Genomic DNA, 26,240 nt, shown 5'->3' with positions numbered 1-26,240 from the left:
TTCTCGTTTTGCCGCAATGATCACGTTGGCGCACTGATAACAAATTGACCATTAGTACACCACGGGTGCTCATTACATCGACCGCCATCTACCGGTAGATCGCAGAAGTAGTAATGGTCGATCACGGGAAAGTACATTAAGTGCTTTGTATTTCTCGGGACACGTAACCATGAACATTAATGATGGTTTTGCAGGCCAGTAAGAAATTGGAGACCCCCAAATTTTGCAATTTATGACAATCATATAGGTTTAAAAAGATTTTACCTTTTTACTTATAATGTCATTCATATTTGATGGTTAAGAGTTCATATGAAAAAAATGGAAGTTGATGGGAGGTTTTTAAGGGGTTATTTTTGTACAAACAATGCAATCCAAAGTTAAGGTTGTTTCAAAGGAAACAAAGGATTTATTTTCATTTTGAAAAAAATGTACCCTGAAATTTTGGTTGATGTTCCAAAGAATAGGGTTTTCTTTATCCCGCCTTAATTTTTTTCTCCAATCAAAGGCTTGCAGATGAGTGCAGCATGGGTATCTTAGCTAGAATACAGATGAGACAATAGCTTTAAGCCTTACCTAGTACCCTGTCAAATTTGATCAGAATCTGCAAAACGAACCATTGTGTTTTACACATGAGTCAAGGCGTTTTGTTTACAACCCGAAAAACTATGCATTTGTGCATTTTACCTAGGCCAATTTTTAGACATCGTGAAAGAGTTGTAGATATTTGACTCCTTTTTCTAGACGTCAATCACTGATTGTGCACACTTGCACATAATGATAACACAGGCTACTTTTTGTTTCTTCAGAAAGCAGAGATTATTTTTGTTCTTGTGAGGTAAACAAAGAAAATATTTCACAACAAACTGTTTCTGGTTAGGGGGGCAGATAATATTTCACTACTGACATGTAATGAAAATAGTTACTGATCATTTAGATCTGACTGGGTTTATGGATCAATAATTTCATCATTGCTACTGAATTTCTCTTCCCATTCCTGTTTTTTATAACTGCGAAGGCTTGTGTCAACAATGTCCTTTTATTCTTTCGTCTGATTCAATTTTCCTTGTCATGTAAATAAATGTAGTTTCTTAGTAGAATAGAATAGAAGAATAGAATATACCTTTATTGTTATTGTTACAAAATGGGTTAACATATTGTGACAACGAAATTGGGCATGACACTCCAGTTTTACACATTCACAGTGAGGTATGAGCCAAGAAGATAAAGGAACAGAGTAGATAAGGTTATAAAACAGGGGGGATAAGGCTATAGTTATAATTTATATGGTATTTACACAAGAAATGTCGGCATGTGGGATGTTACATACAGTTGTTATTGTGATAACGTTGGTATCGTAAGGGTTGTGCAATATTGCATTTGGTGCAAAAGTCATCATAGTGCAAAAAAGTAGTCAGCATATCAAGTATCAAACACGTACATTATTTCTATGTCTTTACTATTTTCCTTTAGGACTGATCAATCATACATATAAAACAACTGGAAAAAAATCGATAAATTAAAGCTAAAATTAGAGTATTGCTTCCTTGATATATGATATGATAAATGCTAGAGACAATATGAGGCTCTGACAAATTAATTCCAGCGGGAAAAAGTTAGCACTACCTGCTGGCAAAATCGGTAAACACCGAATTAGTTTCCGAATCATCCATTCATTATTTGCTGGGTAAGGGGGAGCTGCAGCCCATTCTAGACATTTTCGGGCAGGGGACACCCTGAACTGGTTGCCACCATTGAGGCGCACACAGCTGGTCAACTCACAACTCACCCGCCATTCACACCTACGGAAAATTTGGACAGGCCGATTAAACTACCATGCAAGTTTTTGGGAATGTGGGAGGAAACCGGAGTGCACGGAGGAAAGTCGCGCAGGCTTGGAGAAAACATGCAAACCCCAAAAAGGGAGGCTGCTGCGCTAACCACTCAACCGCCATGCCGCCTGACTCTGAATTAAATAAATAGAATTTAAAGCAATTCACTCTAAAATGTGTAAAGCATGACTCCCCAAATCATATGAAGTCCGTGAATTCATTTATGATTTTGGGCACGCAAAAAAATGTTTTGTTAAAGTCGTGGGGTGGAAACGCCTGGGAAAAAGTACTTCACACTGTAGCGCCTAGATGCTTTATCCCAGGGTTCAACTGTATATTCATTTCATTTGACGTCAAATCGTTGAATAAACACGATCCTTCCCGGACACACGCACCAACACTTCCAACGTGCACTCCAGCGAATGTGCTCGCAGTTGCTGCTATGTCGCACTAATGCCAGGCGTAAATCTTGGGGCACAATCGCCTCCTAAAGTCAAGGATCACCGGCGCATTGGGATTCCGGACGGCGGTTGCAGCTTTGATCGGGTCTTAACGCTGCCGGGCCGATGAGGATGAAGTCTACGCTGATTAATGCATGATATAGAGTAATTCCCATACTGCTGCATGTGCACTGCAAATCCTCGACGGTGGCAATAAAAGAGCTACAAGGCCATTACTCACTGGTGCACGCGCCCGCACACACGCATATATACGGATGAATGGCCAATAAGCGCCGTAGTGTGCGCATTTATTCATCAACCGTTTAGTGCAAGGGTGGGAACTTTCACCTATCAGGGGACTTGTCAAACCTCTACTAAGCGCGTGAAAGCATGATGAAATAACCAAACATTTGTTTCATCATGGCAGTGTATGTTTTCATGCCTCATAGAAGGCTTAAAACGATGAAGAAAAATTCGTTTTGGGAGGCTTTAACATACTGCTATGTGGTAGACGGGAACAGACACATTTCTGAGTTGCCTGACAGGTTTAAAAAAATATAAAAATCAAAGCACCTGCTACTAGTACGTCAGGTCGGTACAAAATCTGACGTGAGTGACAGGTGTTCACGATTTTTTGACATCATATCCTAATATTAGATTCCTATGATTGTATTAACCGTAAGCAAAAATTAGTTTCAAACATTTAAAGAGCCACTGTGTATAATCTGATCATTCAATGTCACCTTATCGTGTGTGCAACATATCATGATTTGCCCATTGCCCTCACCTGTGCCTGTTCGCTCCAGCTTCTCCTCGTTTCCATATTGGTTCCCCTCCTATTTAAACTCAGTACTCTCATTCACTCCTGGTCAGTCCGTCAGCAAACCTATGCACATGCAAGGCAAGCACTTTTTGACTGTGGCTTCCGTCTGTCCCATTCTGTCCTGTATCCTGCTCGTCTGCTCCTGGCTTCCCGATCTCCCGTCCCGGCTGCCCGACTTGTTCCTGTCCTCCGACCACGCTCCGATCTCCCGTCCCGGCTACCCCACTTGTTCCTGCACCCCGGACACACTACGATCTCCCGTCCTGGCTGCCCGACTTGTTTCCGACCCCCGAACACGCTCCAATCTCCCGTCCCGGCTGGCCGACTTGTTCCCGTCCTCTGACCACGCTCCAATCTACCGTCCCGGCTACTCGACTCGTTTCAGTCCTCCGACCATGCTCCAAACTCAAGGGCTTCCTACATTCCTGCACCGGCTCGCTGGCATTTGTTTCCCAGCACATGACTTTCACGCTTTCTCAATAAAGCTTGGTGTGAAATGTTACGTGTTTGGGTCTACCGTCTGTTTTGGTTCTGATAGCTACAAAATACATGGAAAGATATTGACAAACGAGACTTAAGTGACCAAACTGCACTGTTTTTGTCTTGGGTTTTTTTGCCCAGCTTTTCGTGTTGTTTTACGTTTTCGGGTACCCATAGCAGCAAGATGGCGGACAATCATCTTAGCTCGCTCTGGGTAAGGCTCACATTATGTAAATTAAATACACACATCTCTACCTATAAGTATTTTTTTAAAAATGCACTTTTATGAAGTTTATGAATTGTGGTTGAATACATATTGTTTTTTTTTTTGTTGATGAGTCATTTTTTAACAACTGAGAGGCGCTAAATAATACACACTGTACTTTTAACCCTCAGATTTGAAGCTTTCATTTTATGAAAGGAGCGTATGGAATTTGAAATTATTTAAGTCACTGCCATCATCTCTTGGCTCATGTCATCATTGCAGCCTGCGTCAAGCCCCCTGTGTTGCACGTGAAGGTACCTGCATTTCTTAAACATGCTCCAATAAACTCTTAATGTTTGGATTGTAAAACAGACCTTTTGTTACTTTCACTATTTTCATGCTACACTAACAAAGGCAAACCAAAAATTTGGAGATGAGCACAAAGTCAGACTACTGATCTCTCTTAACTCCCTATTTCTCCAAACTTTGTTCCGCCTTGAACAGCTTTGCTAAAAGTAAGATAAAACAGGTGTGGCATAAAAATACCTTGGGATTTTTGAACTGAGTAGAGCGTTTAAGACATACTTAATTTAGAAAATATTCTAATTTTAACTTTTTAAGGACACAGGCAAAGACACAACCCAGCTTTAAAAATAAATCTACCGGGATATTAATGGAGAAAAACGGCAAACGTGTTTCGCCCGCCCTCCTCCCCTCTCTGCTCAAAGGTAGAAACAAGAGCCCATTTATATTGTGCCCTACTGAGAAGACTCCTCATAAAACAATATCTTATAGCTGGTGACAGCAAGTTCTAGCTCTTATTGAGATCTTGACTTTTCAAGCCAGGGCTAACCTTCAAATCGACAATCAGAACATGATGCCTTGGAATCATAAGAGGGAGTAAGAAAACTGATTCCCACCCAAGAAATTTCTTTTAGAAGGAAAAAATTGTAAGGAAGTAATAAAACAATTCAATGTGTTTGTGTCACGACCAGCACACACAGGGTAGACCCAATTGCGTAACGTTTTCTCACAGTTTTATTGTAAGAAAGGGGAAGGGCAGCGCCCGCAATCCGATGCTCGCTGGACGCGGGAAGCAAGTCGCTCTCGCAATCGGATTGGGATCCGAATACGGAAGTCGATCTTCCATAGCGGGCGATGGCGGTGTCGGTGTCAGGGACGGAAAAACAGATCGATAGCCGGGACAGGAGAGCAAAAACGTGGTCGGGGTCAGAAACGTGTCGTAAGTCAGGATGGGAGAGCAGACGTGGTTGGGATCAAAAACAGCCCTTAAGTCAGGACGGAAGAGCAGACGTGGTCAGGATCAAAACGGGTCGTAGCCGGACACAAACGGGAGCAAAAACGGGACAGGCGAGAGTCAGGGTAAAAAAAAGGCTTGCCTGGTATCAACAGAGGTTCGCATAGGGACTGACAACATGGGATATACAGGACTGGGTTTGAATAGGAAACGGGAGCCAATCAGAGCCCGCAGCGGTTGGCGCCAAATGAGCGGGCACAGGTGATTCACATCAGTAATCATAACAGTTTGCCTATTGACAATACTCAATTAGATTTATACGTGTTTGGACGCTTGCTATTGATCCATCATTACTTTTTAAATCTTATAATCAGTTTTAAATGATACGTTTTCTGGAATTTATTTTAATATTCATGTGCAAAACTATTGAAAGAAATGAAGCTAGTTTTTGGCACAAATGAAAAGAATGCTTTTTGGCTTGATAGAAGAGCACGTAAGCTGTCCTTGCAGACAAAGAAATTTCACTCTGAATGGACTAGTTTGTGGTGTAAATTGTGATTTTTTTTTAACATTATTTATTTGGGGGGAATCAGTAAACCTGAAAAAATAAAAGTATAATATTTTCATGAAAAAATGTGTTATAATACAGTATTCCTTGGGTTTTCACTGTTATCTATTCAATAACCAAATGCATAACACAAGGAATCCCAGGCTTAAATTTATGCCGCAAAGCACCGTGAGACTTGTGGTACAGAGACGGATGATTAACGCAAACTCCGGCTTATTGCTGAAAAACCCTACTGTGTGTTGCTTCATTTCTCCTGGACCTTTCCGTTTTATTTTCTGCTCCCACGGCGAATATGCTACAGTTATATACAGTAGGATTAACTGTTGAATCTGTCCATTTGTATTGTAACTCTTTGCTTCTGGAACACATAGAACACAACTTGCAAACAGACACAGCAATGGAGCCCACTTTTGTAGCGAGAGCAAACAAGCACAGTCCATCTAAATGCCGTGACTTGTTATCAAAATCTGCTTCGAACATTGACAAATGTAATATCACCCAGAGTGACTCAGTCAAAAATTTAGGTGTCATATTTGACCCCGACCTGGCCTTTCAAACACACGTTAAGAATATTACAAAAACAGCTTTTTTCCATCTTCGCAAAATTGCTAAAATTCGCCCTATGCTGTCTCAGTCAGATGTGGGGATTATAATTCACGCATTTGGTACCTCCCGTCTCGATTACTGTAATGCACTACTCTCCGGTCTCCCAAAGTCCAAAATCAAGAGACTTAAGCTGGTACAAAATGCTGCAGCGAGGCTTTTAACTAAGACAAGAAAGTTTTGATCACATTACCCTTGTTTAGCTAACCTGATTTGACTCCCTGTTAGCTTAAGATGTGATTTTAAGGTTCTCTTGGTATACAAAATCATGCATGGACTTGCTCCCTCAGATCTTTCAGATTTAATTTCCCCCTATGTTCCGGTCTGGAGCTTTCGCTCTGAAAATGCTGGTCTACTAGTGATCCCAAGAGCCAAGAAGAGATCCACAGGTTCAAGAGCGTTCTCCGTTTGGGCCCCGGTGCTGTGGAATGTTCTTCCCCTGAGATTCGATCTGCAACCTCAGTGGAAATGTTTAAATCTAAACTTAAAACACACTTCTATTATATAGCATATGAATAGCCTATATTTTATGTTGACAATATCTCTGTATTATTTGCCCTCATGTAAGTTTTAGATCAGGGGATGGTGTGATAATAGTCTGTGGTTTGCAATAATCTGATCTGTGCAGCCCTCTGAGACACTTTGTGATTAAGGGCTATACAAATAAACATGACTTGACTTGACTACTTTGGTTGATTTTGGAGAGGGAAATAAAAGTTGTCATCCGTTATTTTTGTCAAAAGTTAAATGAGCCATGTCTATTTTTTGTAATGACATGGGAATGACATGTTTTACCCCCTGGTCAGATTGCTCGCAAACAGCATATTTGGATTGGTCCAATCAGCCCCCAGGAAAGAGAAAGCAGTTCTCGGATAAGATTGAGTGTACTGACGACAACAATTGTGAAAGTAATTAATAGAAAAAAAAATGTGAAGCATCAAAGATGCAAGAGTCAAACTCTGATATGGTGAGGGATGGAAGTAGCAGGATCGTGAACCATATATTGTAAGGACTGTCAATACGAGCTGTCGTGGTAACATAAAGTCGTAAAATACACATTTCTTCCCCCCAAGGCCAATAACATGAAATGAGAACAGTGTCAACATTTTCCCATCATTTTGATAATTCACCCATGGTCCCTAGATTCCAAAATGCCAATGCAGACAGATATTTTGACACCTCTCACCTGTCTCGCATCTCTTGCCAGTGAATCCTTGCGGGCAGGCACAGTTGTTAGGGGAGAGGCAGGTCCCGCCGTTCTGGCACAAGCCATCACACATAGCTTAAGCAGGAGCAAGGGAAAACACAGTCATTAGTCTCTGAGATGGATGACCAGCAACTATGCAAATAGACCAGCACAACTATATGTATTTGCATATGGAGGTATAATTAATTCACTGACATGATTCAGGGTATTATTTCCCGTGATGAATGAGCCTCACCAAGGTTAAGGCAATAATTATTTGCTTTTAGGTTGTTTTGTCTCGACTTGTGGAGTTTATAAAGACACTCTGTAATCTCACCTGAGCAAATATTACAACGTAAATTGCACTGAGCTTCAAAGTTTGTATATTTTCTCTAAAGTCAGTTCCTGTGAGCTTTTTAATCATATTTTCCCGAGGGTGATCATGGATTTAATTATGGGACAGTTGGAGGAATCTGTTAAGATTGATTGCATTTACATGGAGGTTAAAATATTGGCCAATATAGTTTTGTGAAAGCCAGGTAAACAGGCACTTGAAATGATTATGCTGATGTTCTGATTTTTAATAAATAGATTAAGATGTTTGAGTGACTCCTTTCATAAACATTGCCGTTCATGTAAACCGTTTTGTTCCGATGCAAGGGTGTTCACAATGTTGATCCCGATCTACCAGTCAAGCGCAGCGGTAGTACTGGTCATTGGAATGTGTGTTCAGTGCTTATTTTGGTATTATTTGTAAGGGACGCTCTTCCATCCAACGCTCAAATGGATTATTTCAGTAGTATCACAGTCTTACTTCATTCTTTGCAATAACATAATTAGACAAATTGTGGACTATTGTTAGGCGACACTATGTGGAAGCCCAGGGTTCAATTTCCAATGTGCCTCACACTTACCCATTCACATAGACACTCACACACTGATAGCGGCGTCAGCAAGGCAGCTACCTGCTAACCGTCGCATGGGGTGAATTAGGACACATCGACATTTAACTCAGAGGAGACGAATATCGAACCTGCGCTCTATTGGTCCCAAAACGAGCACTCTACCTCCTATTCTAGTTTGGCAGAAATGCCCTAAAAGTATTAATATATACATATAAATGTGTAAGTTCAACTCATTGGCAAAGGTGAGTGACATAAATAAATTTGCCTTTTATTTATGTCACGTTTACCTATTGCCCTCACCTGTGCCCGCTCGATTGGCGCCAGCTGCTGCTCATTGCCTGATTGGTTCCCCTCCTATTTGAACTCAACGCTTCCATTAACTCCTTGTCAGTCCGTCAACGAACCTCCGCAAATGCAAGGCAAGCACTATTTGACTCTGGCTCACGTCTGTCCCGTCTTTACTTGTATCCTGCTCGTCTGCCCTTGGCTTCCCGATCGTGTCCGGCTCCCTGACTTTTTCTTTCCTTCGACCAAGCTCTGATCACCCGCCCCGGCTACTCGACCCGTGTTTGCCCAGTGACCGCGCTCTGATTTCCCATCCCGGCTACTCGACTCGTTTCTGCCCATCGACCACGCTCCGATCGTCGGTCCCCGCTACTCAACTCGTTCCCGCCTTCCGACCACGCTCCGATCTCGTGAGCTCCCTGCTCCTCCTGCTCTGCGATCGCCGGATTGCTGGCGCTTGCTTTCCCATATCTGACTTCTCAGCTTCTGCAACGTTACGCGTTTAGGTCTACCATCTCTTCTGGTTCTGACAATTTCGTGTTAAAAGATAAATGTGGGAACATCCATGTGTGTAATGCATCACCAGCTGACTTGCCTCTAGACATGTCAAGTCACATTAAGTTACTTATTTTGTATAACCCTTAATCACAGATAGTCTCAAATAGCCACACAGGCCACAGTTATGATCTCCATCGATTATCTGCACCGCTTATCCACAGTAGAGTTGCGGGGGTGAGATAGCCCATTCCAGCACATAGAGATAAAAAAAACTCACTAGCTGTTTCACACCTACGAACAATTTGGACCATCCAATTAACCTGACATACATGTCTTTGGAATGTAGGAGGAAACTGGAGTGCTCAGAAGAAAACCCCTGTAGGCACCGGGAGAACATGCAAACTCTGCACAGGAAGGCTGGTAGCTGGATTTGATCCAATGAATTCAAAACTTTGCCGCTGACGCACTATGCACTCAGGCTCAGACTGTTATACTGTTCGTAAGAGTAATGGAGCTCGATGTGGGAAAAAGTGGTAACTATTACAATTATGTGTTTTATTTCGTGAGCATGTACACTGATTTTATATCTAGGAAATCATTTGATAAAAATTGCTCCCAGATAGCTACAATATGTATTTTTGGGCAAATTCTCATGACATATTTTTTTACAAGATTATAAACATATCATAGTTATAGTTCTCTTTTTACTTTTTGGAATGATACATTGAAAGCAAAATAGGAAAATACAGAAGCTGCCCTACTTACGAACGAGATTTCGGACGAAGTTGAATTTGTTCGGAGGTTGCTTCAGTGCTATATTTTGTACGATTAAGGTTTGTATAAGTATGTTTAAGTCTTGTATATGTAACCTGTATTGTTTTGTCTAAAAAATAAACTTTTCATAAAATAATATGCTCTATAAAGATAAATAAAGTTGAGTTTAACTTACTTTTGGAAGATGCGCTTCAAAAGGTCCTCCTCCGTGGTTCCGGGCAATCGTTCGTAAGTTGAATTTGTTCGTAAGTTGCTTCAGTGCTATATTTTGTATGTTTAAGGTTTGTATAAGTATGTTTAAGTCCCCTATATGTAACCTGTATGGTTGTGTACTGAAAAAAATAAACATTTCATAAAATAATATGCTCTATAAAGATAAATAAAGTTGTGTTTAACTTACTTTTGGAAGATGCGCTTCAAGAGCTTCTCCTTCGTGGTAAAAAGTGGCCGAAAAAAGCATTTTCTCAACCGCATTAAGCTTTCATATTCCACTTTCGTTTTAAAAGAAACTGCTCGTCTCTTTTTTACACTTTACACCAACCATATTGAATGGATGCACGAGATATTAAACAATAAAAATGTACTGCGGTGGAGATAGTATATACATAGTATAGACAGTATAGAATGTTTACACACAAACTAAGAAGAGGAAGCTGATTTTTTTACTCTCGGGTGGATGCTGTGTGACCTCTCACAGTGCCACACGCCGGTAGAGGCGGAAAAAAGCACTACAATAATGTCTTGTATTCGGAAAAAGGTGCACACAATACAAAATCTAACTTACAGTCATATCTGGATATTTTTCAACATCCCGATTTTTTTTTTCGTATCTACCGTTTTTAGTAAGTCGAATGGTCGAAGGGGAGCTTCTGATTGGCCAAGAACCTTAAATTCTTATCTTGAACCAAATATTGTACAAACATTGTCATTGTGTACCCACCCCGAGTCACAAGGCTACTGTACCTTTGCAAACAGTTCCGTTGCCAGCGTAGCCAGGCTTGCAGGAGCAGCTATGCCCGCCAACCATGTTGAAGCACAAGGCGTTCTCGTCGCAGTTGTGGAGGCCGCTCAGGCACTCGTCGTGCTCTAGGAAGGACAAGCGAGATGCATCAGGGAATTGTGTTTTTCTCCCCATGCACATACACGTGATGAACGTTCGCACGCAGCGAGGGATGAAATGAGAGAGTAAATAGGCGATAGTAAGACCAGCGTATGAGTCATTTGCATCTACTGCATTGAGATCTATCCAAGCCGCTTCGCCTTCACTTGCTATTTTTGCGACGTGACGGAATGATAAATCAGGGGTAAATAGACTTCTTAATGGGTGCTAATGCATCAATGAAGACATCTGTTCAGCTTTGTTGTCATATCAATGAGCCCGTGGTTTCTAAATGGGGATGTGTTTATACAGTACATTTACAAATAAAGCTGTCAAGACAAGTGATTTCAGCATTTTGTTTTTAAACCTTCCTAATTAGAATAGATGGTATACATTTGGGGAATGGGGCATATACATTTTGTGCAGCTCCTCTTCGGTATGGAGACAACATAAACAATGGAACGTCGTAGAGGTACTGGGAGTGTTTAAAGTCGGATACACACAAGAAACATTTTTTTTTCTAATTTCTCCACATGGTCAAATATGTGAGCAATGCTGTGAGTGATTAAATGTTCTTGATTTTCTCTAAAACGAATCTTTGATTGATTATCTTTGTCAGGACCAGAACAGGAAGAGGACCCAAATGCGTAAAGTTTACTCACAAGTTTATTGAGTTATAGAGGAAAAACAAACGCCAGCGATCCGGTGCTCGCTGGACGAGGGAAGCAAGCCGCTCACGGGATTGGAGCGTGTTCGGAATGCGGAAGTGGATCTAACACAAATAATTAACTGTCATGATTTGCCAATCGCTCTCACCTGCGCTCACTCGTTTAGCCCCAGCTGCCACTTGGTACCTAATTAGTTCTCATATTAAAACGTGTCATTCTTATTCACTCTGGGTCAGTACGTCTGCGAAACATGAAAGGCAAGCACTTTTGACTCTAGCTCCCGTTTTGATCCCCACCTGTTTCCTGTATCGATGCCCGATCCAGCTCCGTTCTCCTTTCACGGCTACCTGTACCCTTATTCCGTTTTCTGTATCAATCCCGATCCAAATTCCAAACTCCTGTTCCGGCTACCCGTATCCAGATTCTGTTTCCTGCATCGATCCCTGCTCCAAGCTCCATTCTCCTGTCCCAGCTACCCGTATCCTGCTTCTGTTTCCTGTATCGCTCCATGATCCAAGCTTCGTTCGCGAGGGCTTCCCGCTCCTCCTGCCCAGCGATCATAAGATTGCTGTCTTTTTCCTCTCACCCCGGCTTCCCCGATCCCTCAATAAAGCATTGTGTGAAACGTTACGCATTTGGGTCCCCTGCTTGTACCGGTCGTGACATATGTAGGGAGAATTGTGGGGAAGGATTAACATTAGTAAGGGGCACCACACATTTTTTTTTTAAACCCATTTTTATTTTCTTACAAGCTCCGCTTTCCTGTCCCGGCTACCCGTATCCTTATTCTGTTTCCTGTATCGGTCCCCGATCCAAGCTCTGTTCTCCTGTCCCGGCTACCCGTATCCTTATTCTGTTTCCTGTATCAGTCCCCGATCCAAGCTCCGTTCTCCTGTCCCGGTTACCCGTATCCTTATTCTGTTTCCCGTATCGGCCCCCGATCTAAGCTCCGTTCTCTTGTCCCAGCTACCTGTATCCTGATTCTGTTTCCTGTACCGATCCCTGGCTTCCCGATCGTCCCGGCTGCCCGACTTGTTCCAATCTCCGACCACGCTTCATTCGCGAGGGCTTCCCGCTCCTACTGCCCAGCAAGCACCAGATCCCTGTCTTTTTCCTGTCGCCCGACTTCTCCAATCCCTTGATAAAGCATTGTGTGAGACGTTACGCATTTGGGTCTACTGCCTGTTCCGGTTGTGACATAAATGACCTTGCGCCTGTATACACCTGCAGTTTAACTGTGGTCAGACCTAAACATAGAGGCCTTTAACAAGTATATTAAATCTGCGTTTTTTTATTGGGTTTCTGGTTGACAAAAATACTGGTAATAGGATCCAGATCCTCCAATCGGCCACATTATTGATATCAGAAAGGAAGGTACAATCAATGTTAGCTATCTAAGAAAAAAAAAACATAAATGTTGCAAGTAAATAAGCTTACAGGTAGACAACTTCAAAATGAAGTACTCACCAGTCTTAGTGAAACTCCAAAGCATTTCATTTTTAAGGGCACAGATGGCCTCATGCAAAGTAATCTGGTTCCGTCGCCGCCCGCAGCCATTTCTTATAAATATTTTAACGATTAGCCGTACTTGATTCCTCTACAGAAATGTAACATCATTTATAAAATCGCCCCCAGTGTGTTTGCAAATGAGAAACATGCAAGAGAAGTTCGATTTATCTGTTGGTATGTGAAGTAACGATGTTTGGCTGTAGAGGCGAAGATTTGCGTCATTTTTGCGTTTTGTTGCAATGACACTGTTACAAAAAACAAAAATAAACAACAACTCAATTTTCTGCCTCTTCATGCAGATACTTATACTGGAACAAAGCAATCAGAGGATACATAATGAGCCCTCATCCTCTGAGGCTTCGGCCGCGTTTGCTTACAAGGTGAAATGTTTCTCTTGCTTCTCTAAGCCCTTCTGCAGTGCCGTAATCTGAAAACCTCATCTTTGGACCAAAAAGTAACACATTAAAGAAAAGTAAAAGCATTGCAGACTTCTCCTTGATTGATAAAGGGGCCCTTTAATGTACATCCTTCATGTGCCCCTGAACGGACGCGCATCGTGGTACTTTGTAGAAGCACAAAAGTAGAAGATGGCTTGCCCGGGAGATTTGTGCAAATATTGCTTTGGGAGATAAGAGCATGCTTAGTGAGCTGAAAGTCAATTTCTTGGACTTGCTTTGACCTTGGTGAAGACAAACCTCATCAAAGGTGAACCTGGACTGCAATCTTTGAGCTCCCTTAAGGCTTAAGCATTACAGCAATTGTAACAACTCAAAATGAAGAAAATAATGCGATATATTTTTTTCCATCTGGGCAGGTAAATACCAATACCTGAGCAGATATTGGTCTTTCAAAATATGTTACCTTTTTGGTCGATGTAATTAATCTATCAGAAGTAATATCATTACTAGTCGTATTTCATTTGCATGTTTGGCAAGGTTTTGTATTTTTGTGCATTTGATTCCATAAAACACAAACTTTGGCGGATATGAGGAAAAGCATTTTTGGCCATGGTGCTTGTTAGCTAAGCTGTGGTAAGAAATGTATCAATGTCCAACATGATTACAGGGACTCTGGGATTTTTGAAAACTTTTTTTCTTATTGTGATGATGTTAGCGACTTTTCAGCAAAAAGTGACTTCACTGTCAAGGTTGAAACTTCGGTCAAAATACTTTGTATGCTAGAGAGATAAATCTGCTTTGGACGGTGAACCCACAAATTCTATGGTGTTTGGAACAAAAGCGTAATCACATTACTTCTCCTTCCCATCAATTGGACTCCTTATTCAAACAAAGGGCGTTCACTAAGAGGCCAAGCATAGAGAACAGAATAGAAGTGAATAGAATTGTAACTGTTGTGTATGTAGTCGGGTTGCAGTCGGATTCAGAGACAGGCACGGACGGTACAGTCATAGAGTGTTTACTCAACTTCTCCTTCGGTAGTTCTCTAGCACAAGTACAAGGCTGCGCATAAGTATACAGTGACACCGCAGGAAGGGGAGTGTATTACACGACACCACAGTAACAGTGTACATTATTTACAAGAAAATTAGACATGGAACTCCAGAATAAACATATTGAATAATATACTGTATAAAAGAAAATTAGACATGGCACTACAGGAAAACATGAAATAAAAGCCTTCAAAAAAATAAGATTAAAATTAATAATAAACAATATTAGGTTAGGATAGTAAGGTGAAAGAGTGAGGCACCAAAGTCCGTTTTGACCGAGTCTGTCATGGTTGCCCATCGCCCTCACCTGGCCCTGCCCCTTTGCCGCCAGCTGCGGCTTGTTGCTTGATTGGCTTCCCTCCTATGGAAATGAAATGAAATGATCTGCATTTATAGAGCGCTTTACAAGTCAATGACTTCCCAAAGCGCTTTACAATGTGCTCCACATTTCCCAATAGCGGCCTTGTATTGCAGCCATGTAAGACGCTAACCTGCTTATAGGGGGTATTAGGGGTTCAGTGTCTTACCCAAGGACACTTCGACATGTAACACAGACGAACCAGGATTCGAACTGGGATCCCTTGATTCCAAGACGAGCGCTCTACCTCCTGAGCTACTGCCGCCCCTATTCAAGCTCAGGGCTCTCACTCACCCTTTGTCAGTCCGTCAATGAATGTCTGCACCCGCAAGACATGTGTTCTCTGTCCGTTATCCTGCTTGTGTATCCTGTCTGGTATTGTACCCCTCTATCTCGTCCTGTTTGATATCTTGCTTCAATCTTCAGTGTTCGGTATCGATTTCACCTGTCTCATCCTGTCCGATATCTTGCGCCAGTCTCCAGTATCCAGTATTGATCCCATCTGTATCGTCCTGTCTGATCTCTGACTCCAGTATCCGGTATCGATCCCGTCTGTCTCATCCTGTCTGATATCTGACTCCAAGCTCCAATATCTGGTCAAGTCAAGTCATGTCATTTTTATTTGTATAGATCTTAATCACAAAAAGTCTCAAAGGGCTGCACAGGTTATTGTAAACCACAGACTATTATTACAGACTTTTATTACACCATGCCCTGGTCTAAAACCTACATGAGGGCAAGGAAAAACTCAAAAAACCTCAACATGAAGAGAATGAAGAAACCTTGAGAAGGGACCACACATGTGGTAATCCCCCTTCCAGGATAACCAGGCTGCAATGGATGTAGCAATAACAAATAATACACATATATTGCCAACAAAAAATATAGGTTATTCATATGCTATAGAGTAGAAGTGTGTTTTGAGTTTAGATTTAAACATTTCCACTGAGGTTGCATATCGGATCTCATCGATCCTGTCTGTCCCGTCATGTCCGGTATCGATCCCGTTTCATGGTATCTGCTTGTGTATCTGGTATCGATCCTGGCTGTCCTGTCCACCATCGATCCTGTCTGTCCCATCCTGTCCGGTATCGATCCCGTCTGTCCGCTATCTGCTCGTGTATCTGGTATTGATCCTGGCTCTCCCGTCCTGTCCGGTATTGACCCCCTCTGTCCGGTATCTGCTCGTGTATCTGGTATTGATCTCGTCGGCCTCTGACTTCCTGTTTTTTCACGCCGGACTTCTGTCTTACTTCTTCCGCCCAGCGATCTCCGAATCACTGGCGTGTGTGTTTGACTGTCCAATTCCCGTAAAATAAAGCTTGTGTGAAAACATTACACACCTGGGTCCTCCTCGTGTTCGGGTTCCGACAGAGTCAGGTTGGGGGTTAGCTTCCCTGTAGGCACACACCCCCAGCATTACCGTCCAGACGGAAGCAATTGTGGGAGGGGATGAGGAGATAATGTGTTTTTATTTTGTGTTGTGTTATGAAATGTTAATTCCTAAAGAAGGTGCTTTGAGACAAAGAATATCATCACATAAGAGGTGGTCACAGGGGAAATGAGGTAGAATAAAAAAGGATGAAGTGCAGTACCTGTCAGGCAGCATAATTATTTGTTTTGACCGTTAAACTATTTGCTGTTGTAACTAGTCAACATTTGATTGTTTTCTACTGAGTAAAATGTTACGTCACAAAACTCAAAGTGATGACGTAGAGGAGACAGATGAACAAGACAAAGTGGGTTGGTAAAAAGAGGAAGTAATGGGATTAGGCCAAAATGGTGGACGATGCACTATTTCATTTTAGTCAGAAAATTAATTCCTTGACCAAGAAATTTATATTTATGAAAATAAAAATGGTTTTAAAAAAATGTGTGGTGCCGCTTAATAATGTTAATCCTTCCTCACAATTCTCCCTACATATGTCACGACCGGTACAAGCAGGGGACCCAAATGCGTAACGTTTCACACAATGCTTTATTGAGGGATCGGGGAAGTCGGGGCGAGAGGAAAAAGACAGCAATCTTATGCCCGCTGGGCAGGAGGAGCGGGAAGCCCTCGCGAACGAAGCTTGGATCATGGATCGATACAGGAAACGGAACCAGGATACGGGTAGCTGGGACAGGAGAACGGAGCTTGGATCGGGAAACGATGCAGAAAACGAAACAAGGGTACGGGTAGCTGTGAAAGGAGAACGAAGCTGGATCGGGCATCGATACAGGAAGCAGGTTGGGATCAAAACGAGAGCTAGAGTCAAAAGTGCTTGCCTTTCATGCGCTGAGGTTTGAAGACGGACTGACCAGTGGTGAATGAGAGCACTGAGTTTAAAAAAGAGGGAAACCAATCAGGAAACGAGCAGCAGCTGGAGCCAAACGAGCGGGCACACATGAGGGGGATGGGCAAATCATGAAAACATAACCTACAGTAAGTTGTCTATATGCTCTTCATATATCTTAATACAATACCGTTGTCTCGAAATCACGGCTTACAATTTGAAAGACTACAAGCCTTATATCAGGGAAAAAGGGGGGGAAAAAAGAAAAATCACAATGCTACTGTTGTATTTACGCCTCTATTAGTACAACATCCTTAGTTAACTTACATTGGTCTATTCATAACACTTTTCTCTCTGTTTTGACCTCATGGCCGACATCATTATGACTTGAATCCATTTTCTATCTGCCCTTCTTTCGCCACGAGTGTGTGAATTTTATTGTGTGCAAATTCAGGAGAAAATTGGAGAGGTGCGCTTAGCCGCTCCCAAGGTCGTATCAACTGCAGTGTACCCATGCCAGGTGTTTCCTTCTCCCTTGAGTTGAGTCTTTTAGATTATTTTAGTATTTGGGGATGTGATATGTCTGTGCTGGGTGCTGCAGGTGAGCCAAAAGGTAATTGCTCCCTGCTGGCTGCAGCTCCTGTTGCTCAGGGTGTAGACAGACAAACAATCAATTATGTACAGTCAGTCAGAAAGAATGTGTCTCCCCCTGCTTAACCCGCTCAAAACAACAACACTGAAAAAAATATTCATGTTCTGATGGAAGTCCTTAGAAAGTACAACGGTGCTTCATTCAAGTTTTTGATTTGGTCATGATCTGAGTTTGTTTTTCCCATAAGTAATAATTTTAAACTTTTAAATCCATTCCATTCCATACAGGGAGTCCACTTTTTTTCAATTAAACGTGTATCTGACCAGCAATTCAGTGCTAAATATGTAGATGTATAAAGAACTGATATATGTATGCATTTATTATTATAAATAATAATACCATTAATGGTAATAATAATAATAATATCTTAATATAAACAAGGTTTTCTATTGGAACATTGAACTCCTTGATGGCATTCTTGTTTATTATGAAATTCAAAATCACAAGAGGTACTGATTAGCGAGATCAGAGACACAAGTAGCACTCTTGTGTTTACAGACGCTCCCTTACTTACGACCATTCGACTTACGAAAAACAGTAAATACAAACATTTTTTTCGGGATGTCGAAAAATATCCGGACATTGCTATAAATTAGATTTTGTATTGTGTGCACCTTTTCCAAGTACAGGACATTACTACATTATTGCTTCTTTCCGCCGCTACCGGCGTGTGATGGCGCTGTGAGAGGTCACCCAGCATCCATCCCGAAGAAGAAATCCGGCTTCTACTTGCTAGTTTCTATGTAAACATACTACGTGTACTGTATCTCCAGCGTGCTAAGAACGTTGTCATTTTTATTGTTTAATATCTCGCGCATCCATTCAAAATGGTTGGTTTAAGTGTAAAGAAGAGGTGAGCCGTTTCATTTGAAATAAAAGTGTGAGTATGGAAGCTTGATGTGGTTGAGAAATCTTTTTTTTCTGACACTTTTTACCAGGAAGGAAGAAGTAGCCTCACTCTTGAAGCTCATTTTCCAAAAGTAAGTTAAACTTACCGTATTTTCCACACTATAAGGCGCACCTAAAAGCCTTTATTTTTTTCAAAAGCTGACCATGCGCCTTATAATACAGTGCGCCTTATTTATGGATCAATTTTAAAATTGCAAAGTTTTTCAACTAACTTGCAGCCGCCGACTAGATTTTCCCCTGAACGCCAAGTAGTACGCGGTGTATGCTGGGATTTATTTACCGGCGTTTCATTGGCTAACCAATGTGTCAATCATCATTTGAATCGATAACTATTGGCTAAAGTTATTCGGAGGTCAAGGGACGGATCCTTTTTATCATTTACAGGCTGGCATTGCCTTAAACGACAAAACAAAGCCTGCAATTGGCCGAAAAAGATGTGTCAATCATCAGTTGAATCGATCACTATTGGCTAAAGTTATTCGGAGGTCAAGGGGCAGATCCTTTTTATCATTTACAGGCTGGCATTGGCTTAAACGGCGAAACAAAGCCTGCAATTGGCCGAAAAAGATGAATGTGTATAGCACGTGGCTGACGGCATAGAGAAAGCATTTTTTTTCTATTCTGTATTTGTAAATATTTTATTCTCCTGGATTTACTACCCTCACGGATATAAGAGGACATTGGCTGCACATTATTATGAACACAACAACTTCGGTGAGCTACTCCGGGTTTTATATTGTCCCTGTATCTTGTTTCAGACTGAACTCGATGTTTCTGTGAAGGAATGGTTGACATTTCCTGAATCCCAAGACTTTAACCTTCCGAATGATGGAACGATGCATTTGAGTGACATCGTACGGACACCGCATCCGCACGTGTTCTCGACACGTATTTGCGTCTTTGCAAGCTTTCGGAATGTTAAGGGGGTTATAAGTTTGACTGAACTATCTGACTGTTTTGTCGACGTTCCCATTGTAGCGCCTTATAATCCGGTGCGTCTTATGTATGTCAAAAATAGGACTAAAAACTATTTTTTCGGGGTGCGCCCTATAACCCGGTGCGCCTTATAGTGCGGAAAATACGGTAAATTTATTTATTGTTATAGAGCATATTATTTTATGAAATGTTTATTTTTTTAGTAGAAAACAATACAGGTTACTTATACAAGCCTTAAACATACCTAAATAAACCATAAACATACAAAATATAGCAATTAAGCAACTTCCGAAAAGATTGTCCTCAACATTTCATTCGTAAGTAGGGCAGTGTCTATATCTCTTTATTTTTACAACTGAAATGAAGTAAATACTCTCTGCCTTGTTGCCTTTCTCAACTGTTTTTGGGAGAGGTTAAAAAGAGTTTGAAAGTACACAAAGTAATGAAAACTTAGTAGAACGCTGGTCGAGGGTATGTTCGTATTGGATGCAATTCCGAAGAGTTAAGACCCGCAAGTGACGCGGTTTATCTTGACCCTGACATGCTCGGCTGCTTGTCTGTACTCAATTTAGTTAGAATGCTGGAATGAAAAATGAAGGGCTATCTTATTTTGAAAATTTTTGGTTAAGGGCCAAGAATTTTTAAAGATGGAGCACTATTCTAATGGTATCTGGTGTCACTTAACCGTGCAAATCTGAACGGTAGCCCATTTCTCTATGCCAATTACTGATTATATAACATTGATAGAATCTGAATATGATCTTTAGGTATCCATTTCCAAAGAATATCCACCAACTGTCATTTTGAGGATTGCAGATTCACATTTTGGAAATATCTGCCTTCAGACGTCATTGCTGCAGTCACTCTGTCTGATGTCATGCCTCAGGAAAGCATGTCCAGTTATCTCAGGATTAAACAAGGACACACAACCAGAGCACCATAGCATACACACCTCGGGCCAGCTTGCTTTAATAAAAAAATCAAAGCCAGTGTAGAACCAAGCCTCCACCTTTTATGGATTACCTACTAATCTAGGCTTTGGGTAAAAGATGAAGAAAAGAATTGATGACCTTCAGTATACAAGCAAGAGGGTGTATTTTCTGTCTTAAGTCTGGATGCTGTGTCTGCGCAGAGTCTACAAAGCCCACGTTGTCCAGCATGGATGTTGACCGAACAACCTGCCAGGGTGCAGGTGGTTTCGGTGTAAAATATATGACCCACGATAAAGCGGTATGAAACCATGCTGTTTTGTTAGGGATTAAATCTGACGAACGGCCCCTTTAATCCGGCACATAAACACTGAGCCATGAAATGAACTACCATCAACTTAATCCTCTTTGCTGGGCAGCCATCGTCTGAAACGCGGGCCCATCGATACCTCGACATTGTTTCGGCTGACTTTGCAATCTGTTAATTGGCCAAAGCAATTGAGGAAGATAAAAACAGTCATACATCATGTGAACGCGCAATGTCGATACATACCGGAGGGGCCAGGTTTTAATGTCTCTCTCGTCCACAGCTGTAATATTTCATCCGCGGTCAATTTGGAGACATCAGCACCCCCACTGGGCTCTTTTTCAAAATCAAGCAGATGTCCAATAGTTCTGCACGTGCCGCAAACCCCCTTACAGCCGGGGATCTCTGCATCATCCCACGCTTATTGTCAATTACAGCCACCGGAGCTAAAGAGGTGTAACGTCATGCATAAAGAGGGGCACCCAAGTGTGTGCTCCATTATTAATTTGAACCTTTAACGATTGTCCTGCATAATGTTTACTTTCAGTGTTTCCAACAAATGCATAAATGTGTAATGAAACGTGGATGCGTGAAAAAACAGTTGGCCAAAAGTGTTTCAGGAGGTAGCATGCTGGGATCTGATTTTCTTAATATTTTTCGAGTGGTTTGAATAACTAGGGAAAAAAAACACAATCTTTGATATTGTTTGAGGCAATATTTCTCAAGCTGTGCTGTGGCACACTAGTTTGCCATGGAAAACCATGTAAATATGGAAATCCGATTGAGGTCCGACTGTGAGTATTCTGATTGCAATTGCAATATTTTCCTTTTATTTTCCAGTTACTTGTGCATGTATACGTATTTGAGTAACCCGATTGCTTGTGTCCCCGCGCAGTTTCTCTATCCAAGATATTTGTTGGCCGCAACACACTCTGGACTTGGAGTACAGAGAAGAATGACACTCGCAAACTCCGGTTTACTCCCTTAAAGAGATTTATGTGTATTGGTTGATTTATCTGGGAAATTTCGGTTTTTATTCCTACCACATGGTAAAAATGCTACAGTCAATATATTCTGGGTGTCACAACTGTATCCATCCTTATATAATGTAAGTCTTTTCTTTTGGCAAACCAACTTTGTAAAAACATAGGGCACAGCAATGGAGTGCACTTTGGGAGCAAACAAGCACAGCAATTGACTGATTTTGCTGAGTTACATGTACAAAATCATCCTTTATTAATTTTTAAATGTAATATTTGAAAACGATGTTTATTTGTGTCATGATTACCGATTTGAGAGAACCTGCTACGGCTTAATTGGCACCAAGCTGATTGGCTGATTGGCTGATGCTCTCTTTTTAAACCCCTGGCTTCCAAGAGGAAGCTGTCAAATTGTTATGCGAACTGTTGCCACCAGCTCAGTAAGCCTTTTCGTCCAACTCTGTTCCTGCCCTGCTTTTCTCTGCCTGATCTTCGTTGCCAACCTGTTTCCGGACCTGACATCGCCCCGTTCTGCCTGCCTGTTACCTGACCTGTTTTGCCCCGTTACCTGCCTGCCTCCTGTTACTGACCTTGTTCCCGAACTTGACCCCGCCATTGCTCTCCAGTCCCGGCCAACGACTTGTAATTCCCGCCTGTCTCCGATCCTCCTCGCCAGACACGAAAGTGCCACTACCGCATCGCCTGCTTCTCTTGTCCGTCAGCCATCAGATCGTGGAAGCAAGCCCTGCTCTCCCTCTTTATTAATAAAAACTGAGAAAACGAGCGCTATTGGGTCCTGTGTCCGTTTCTGATCTTTGACAATTTGAGTAATGACGTGACTTGTGTTTTGCCCTTGTAATATATATACTCTGTAAAGCCGGGTTATTCGTTTGTCTCTGCGCATTTAAACAATCCATTCGGATTGCTGCAGAGATCCGATATCCTATTTCTAATTGTAGTAGGCAGTGATAAAAAAAAAACAAGCAATTATGAACCAGACTCTGATGTATCAAGCAAGAACAAAGACGACATATAGCGCAAGCCAAGAAGCTGGAGGGAGGCAATGTAGCCCATTTTGCTATTTATGTCACTTTCAACAGCGCTGCAATTAAAAACCACACCATTGAGTTTGTGCGTGGTGAATACTAGTCTTTGTTGTAACCGGGAACACTAGAAACATTTACAATAAGAAAAACAATACATAGTGTAAACCGAAAGCACAGCCATTGACAGACAGCCACATGACATATTTGTTTCAGTGATAATAGTGCGTCTCGATTCATAAAAGGTTGAAAAACAGGACACAAGACAAGAAAAAAGGACAAGTTAAATGTAGAACAGCGCACCTTATATTGCACTGGTGTGGAATGTGTCAGGGGACAAGATAATGTTCTGCTTTTTCCAGTCAGCCCTGTTTTCCTGTTTTTGATTCCAATGGTAAAATTAGGTATTTTTGAACTGATTGTAGAAAAAAATAAAATGTCAAACGTTATATTGGAGGATTTGCTGTCATGATTACTGATGCAAATCAACTGTGCTGGCTCCTTTGGCGCCAGCTGCCTCAGACTCTGATTGGCTCCCTGTCCCTATTCAAACCCACTCCTATCCGTCCCTTTTTGTCGGTCCGTCTGCAAATCTGTTTTTTCACGGCAAGCACTTTTTCGACCCCGACTCACGCTTGTCCAGTTGTTTGCTCCTGTTTGTCTCCCGCTACGACCTGTTTTGATCTCGACCACGTCTGATCTCCCGTCCCGGCTTACGAGTCGTTTCCGACCCCGACCACATCTTGCTCTCCCAGTCCCGGCTACCGACCCATTTTCCGCCCCTGACACCGCCATCGCTCACTACGGAAGATCCACTTCCGTGTTCGGATCACGAGCCGAGTACGAGAGCGACTTACTCCCCGCGCCGAGCGAACACCGGATCGTGGTTGCAGCCTTTCCTCGCTCCTTCAATAAAACTTGTGGTAAACGTTACGCAAGTGGGTCCTGTTTCCGTTGTGGTCCTGACATTTGCTCATTATTAGAAATGCGGAAAATAAAAAAAAATAAAAAAGGTAAGATCTAAAGCCTGGAGCCCAAATCTGGACGTCTGGCCTAAAATGTCAATCATTTTAAATTCAGTTTTGGGCCGGGCTTTTCTCTTGTTTCCTTTTTTAATTTTATTATCATGAATGTAGGGGTCGCTTTAGGAATGAGTGCCACTGCGTTTTTACGGCAGTGACAAAATGTTATTGATATCCAGTTGTATGCGATGACGTGTAGGCTGTTCCGTGAATTTACACATGTCATTGTTCTGTTTCTTATAATTTGTAGACGATCGGAGCGACTGGTGTCCATAAGCGACGCGTCATCGAGGCGATACCCAACTCATTTGCAGACAATATCTGGTGATTCTAGCAAATTATCAAGCGACGCGAGGCCATCCGCCGGATATATGAGGTCTGATAGCACAATAACTCAGCGTAGAGATTACAGCTGTAATTCGACTGATGCAGGGAATGAGTCATGACATTCACCCCACCCTGAAGTATTAGCTTGCTTTAATCACGCATATTGACTTCCATAAGGATACGCGTGGCCCGCGTACTGCGGTGAGATGATTTGAAGTAGTTTTAATGGAGCTCGCATACAATGCGATGCTGCAATTTAATCCACTTGGGTTGTGGAGGGTAGGGGGGGGGGCATTAATCTCCATGGAGAATCTAGGGAATGAGCACACCGTGGCAGAAAACAAGTAGAGGGCGGAAATAAAATTTGCTAGCGGCACAGATTAAAAAAGTAGTAGAATTGCTGGTTCAGTGGTGATGCATTGTTCTTATTAAGACAGCTTGGAGATAAAAAGCTTTTTTTTGTTTGTTATAGAACTTGACAATTTTTTAAGACCTTACATGGAGATGTGTGTGTGGTATGTAGAAATAAACATATAAATAAATGATTACCGACAAATATATAAATGTAAATGATCTGCGTTTATATAGGGCTTTTCAAGTCAGTGACGACCTTCCAAAGCGTTTTACAATGTACTTCACACATATTCATTCACACAAACTTACACACTTTGGGGAGTGAGTGTCTAGCCTAAGGACACTTCGACATATAACACAGGGGTGTCATGATTACTAAACCACCTGTGCCCGCTCCTTTGGTGCCAACTGCCTCGGACTCTGATTGGCTCCCTGTCCCTACTTAAACCCACTCCTTTCTGTCACCTGTTGTCAGTCCGTCTGCAAAGCTCAGTTTACTCTACGCAAGCCTTTTTCGACCCTGACTCCCACCTGTTTTTTGCTCCAACCTGTTCCCCGGCTTCGACCCGTTTCCTGATCCTGACCACGTCTACTCTCCTCTCCTGGCTTTCGACTCGTTTTCGACCCCGACCACGTTTTTGTTCTCCTGTCCTGGCTACTGACTGTTTTTTCCGTTCCCGACACCGCCATTGCTCGCCACGGAAGTCCCACTTCCACATTCAGGGTGACCTGCTTCCCGCGCCCAGCGATCATCGGATCGTGGGTGCAACCTATTCCTTTTTTCCAATGAAACTAAGAGAAACTTAATGCAAGTGGGTCCTGTCTACGTTCTGGGCTTGACAAGGGGAGCGGGGAATCAAACCTGTGACCTTTCGATACTGGGATCCTGCAGATCCTTAAAGCCTTAAAAGGCATTGAATTCTTTATTCTAAAAATAAGGCCTTAATTAGAATGAACATTTCTTAAATTTTCAAAAGTCCTAAAATTCAGATCTAATTAAAAAGATTTGTATTTGTTTGAACTAAAAAGTATTAAAACAAGTATTTTTTCATGCATGATAATAAAAATGCTTCATGAATGTAGCAGAAGAGTTCTGACCCAAGATCCATGATGTACAGAGGTTGCCCTAGTTACAAACGAGATAGGTCCCGAAGGTCGTTGAAATTGTTTGTAAGTTGCTTCAGTGCTATATTTTGTATGTATAAGGCTTGTATAAGTAACCTGTATTGTTTTTTACTAAAAAATAAACATTTCATACAATACTTTGCACTATAAAGAAACTAAGTGAAGTTTCACTTACTTTTGGAAGATGATCTTCAACAGTTAGGCGACTTAAACCTTATTTATCTATCTATCTACCTTGGTCATATCCCTCAAGAGGGGTGACCGACAACAAGACACACACATACAATAACAATAGAAAATAAAAGGGAAATAAATAACAACAAAAAAAAACCACACACTCACATTTTTTTGGACCATGGCCAACCCAATTGCCCAAACACCCAGAGTTAGGCACCTCGGCACCCAAGTTGGTCATGCTTTCGTCCCTCCAGATGAAACGGGA

General features: G+C 41.9%; 1 protein-coding gene across 1 annotated transcript in view; it reads right to left on the bottom strand.

Moving 5' to 3' along the window:
• nell2a (neural EGFL like 2a) overlaps positions 1-26,240 on the bottom strand; it is a 187,781-nt gene that overhangs the window by 47,752 nt on the left and 113,789 nt on the right. Inside the window, exons 14-15 of the mRNA XM_088340362.1 lie at positions 10,818-10,940; positions 7,393-7,488 (exon numbers count right to left, since the gene is read on the bottom strand). Of these exons, the coding sequence (XP_088196488.1) occupies positions 7,393-7,488; positions 10,818-10,940 (219 nt within the window). The remainder of the gene's footprint in view (positions 1-7,392; positions 7,489-10,817; positions 10,941-26,240) is intronic.

This window comes from Urocampus carinirostris, chromosome 7 (assembly GCF_059441175.1).
Source record: "Urocampus carinirostris isolate Australia breed hairy pipefish chromosome 7, RoL_Ucar_1.0, whole genome shotgun sequence".
Classification (NCBI taxonomy): domain Eukaryota; kingdom Metazoa; phylum Chordata; class Actinopteri; order Syngnathiformes; family Syngnathidae; genus Urocampus; species Urocampus carinirostris.
Note: the sequence above shows the minus strand (reverse complement) of the source record. Positions and strands in the feature narration are given on the sequence as shown.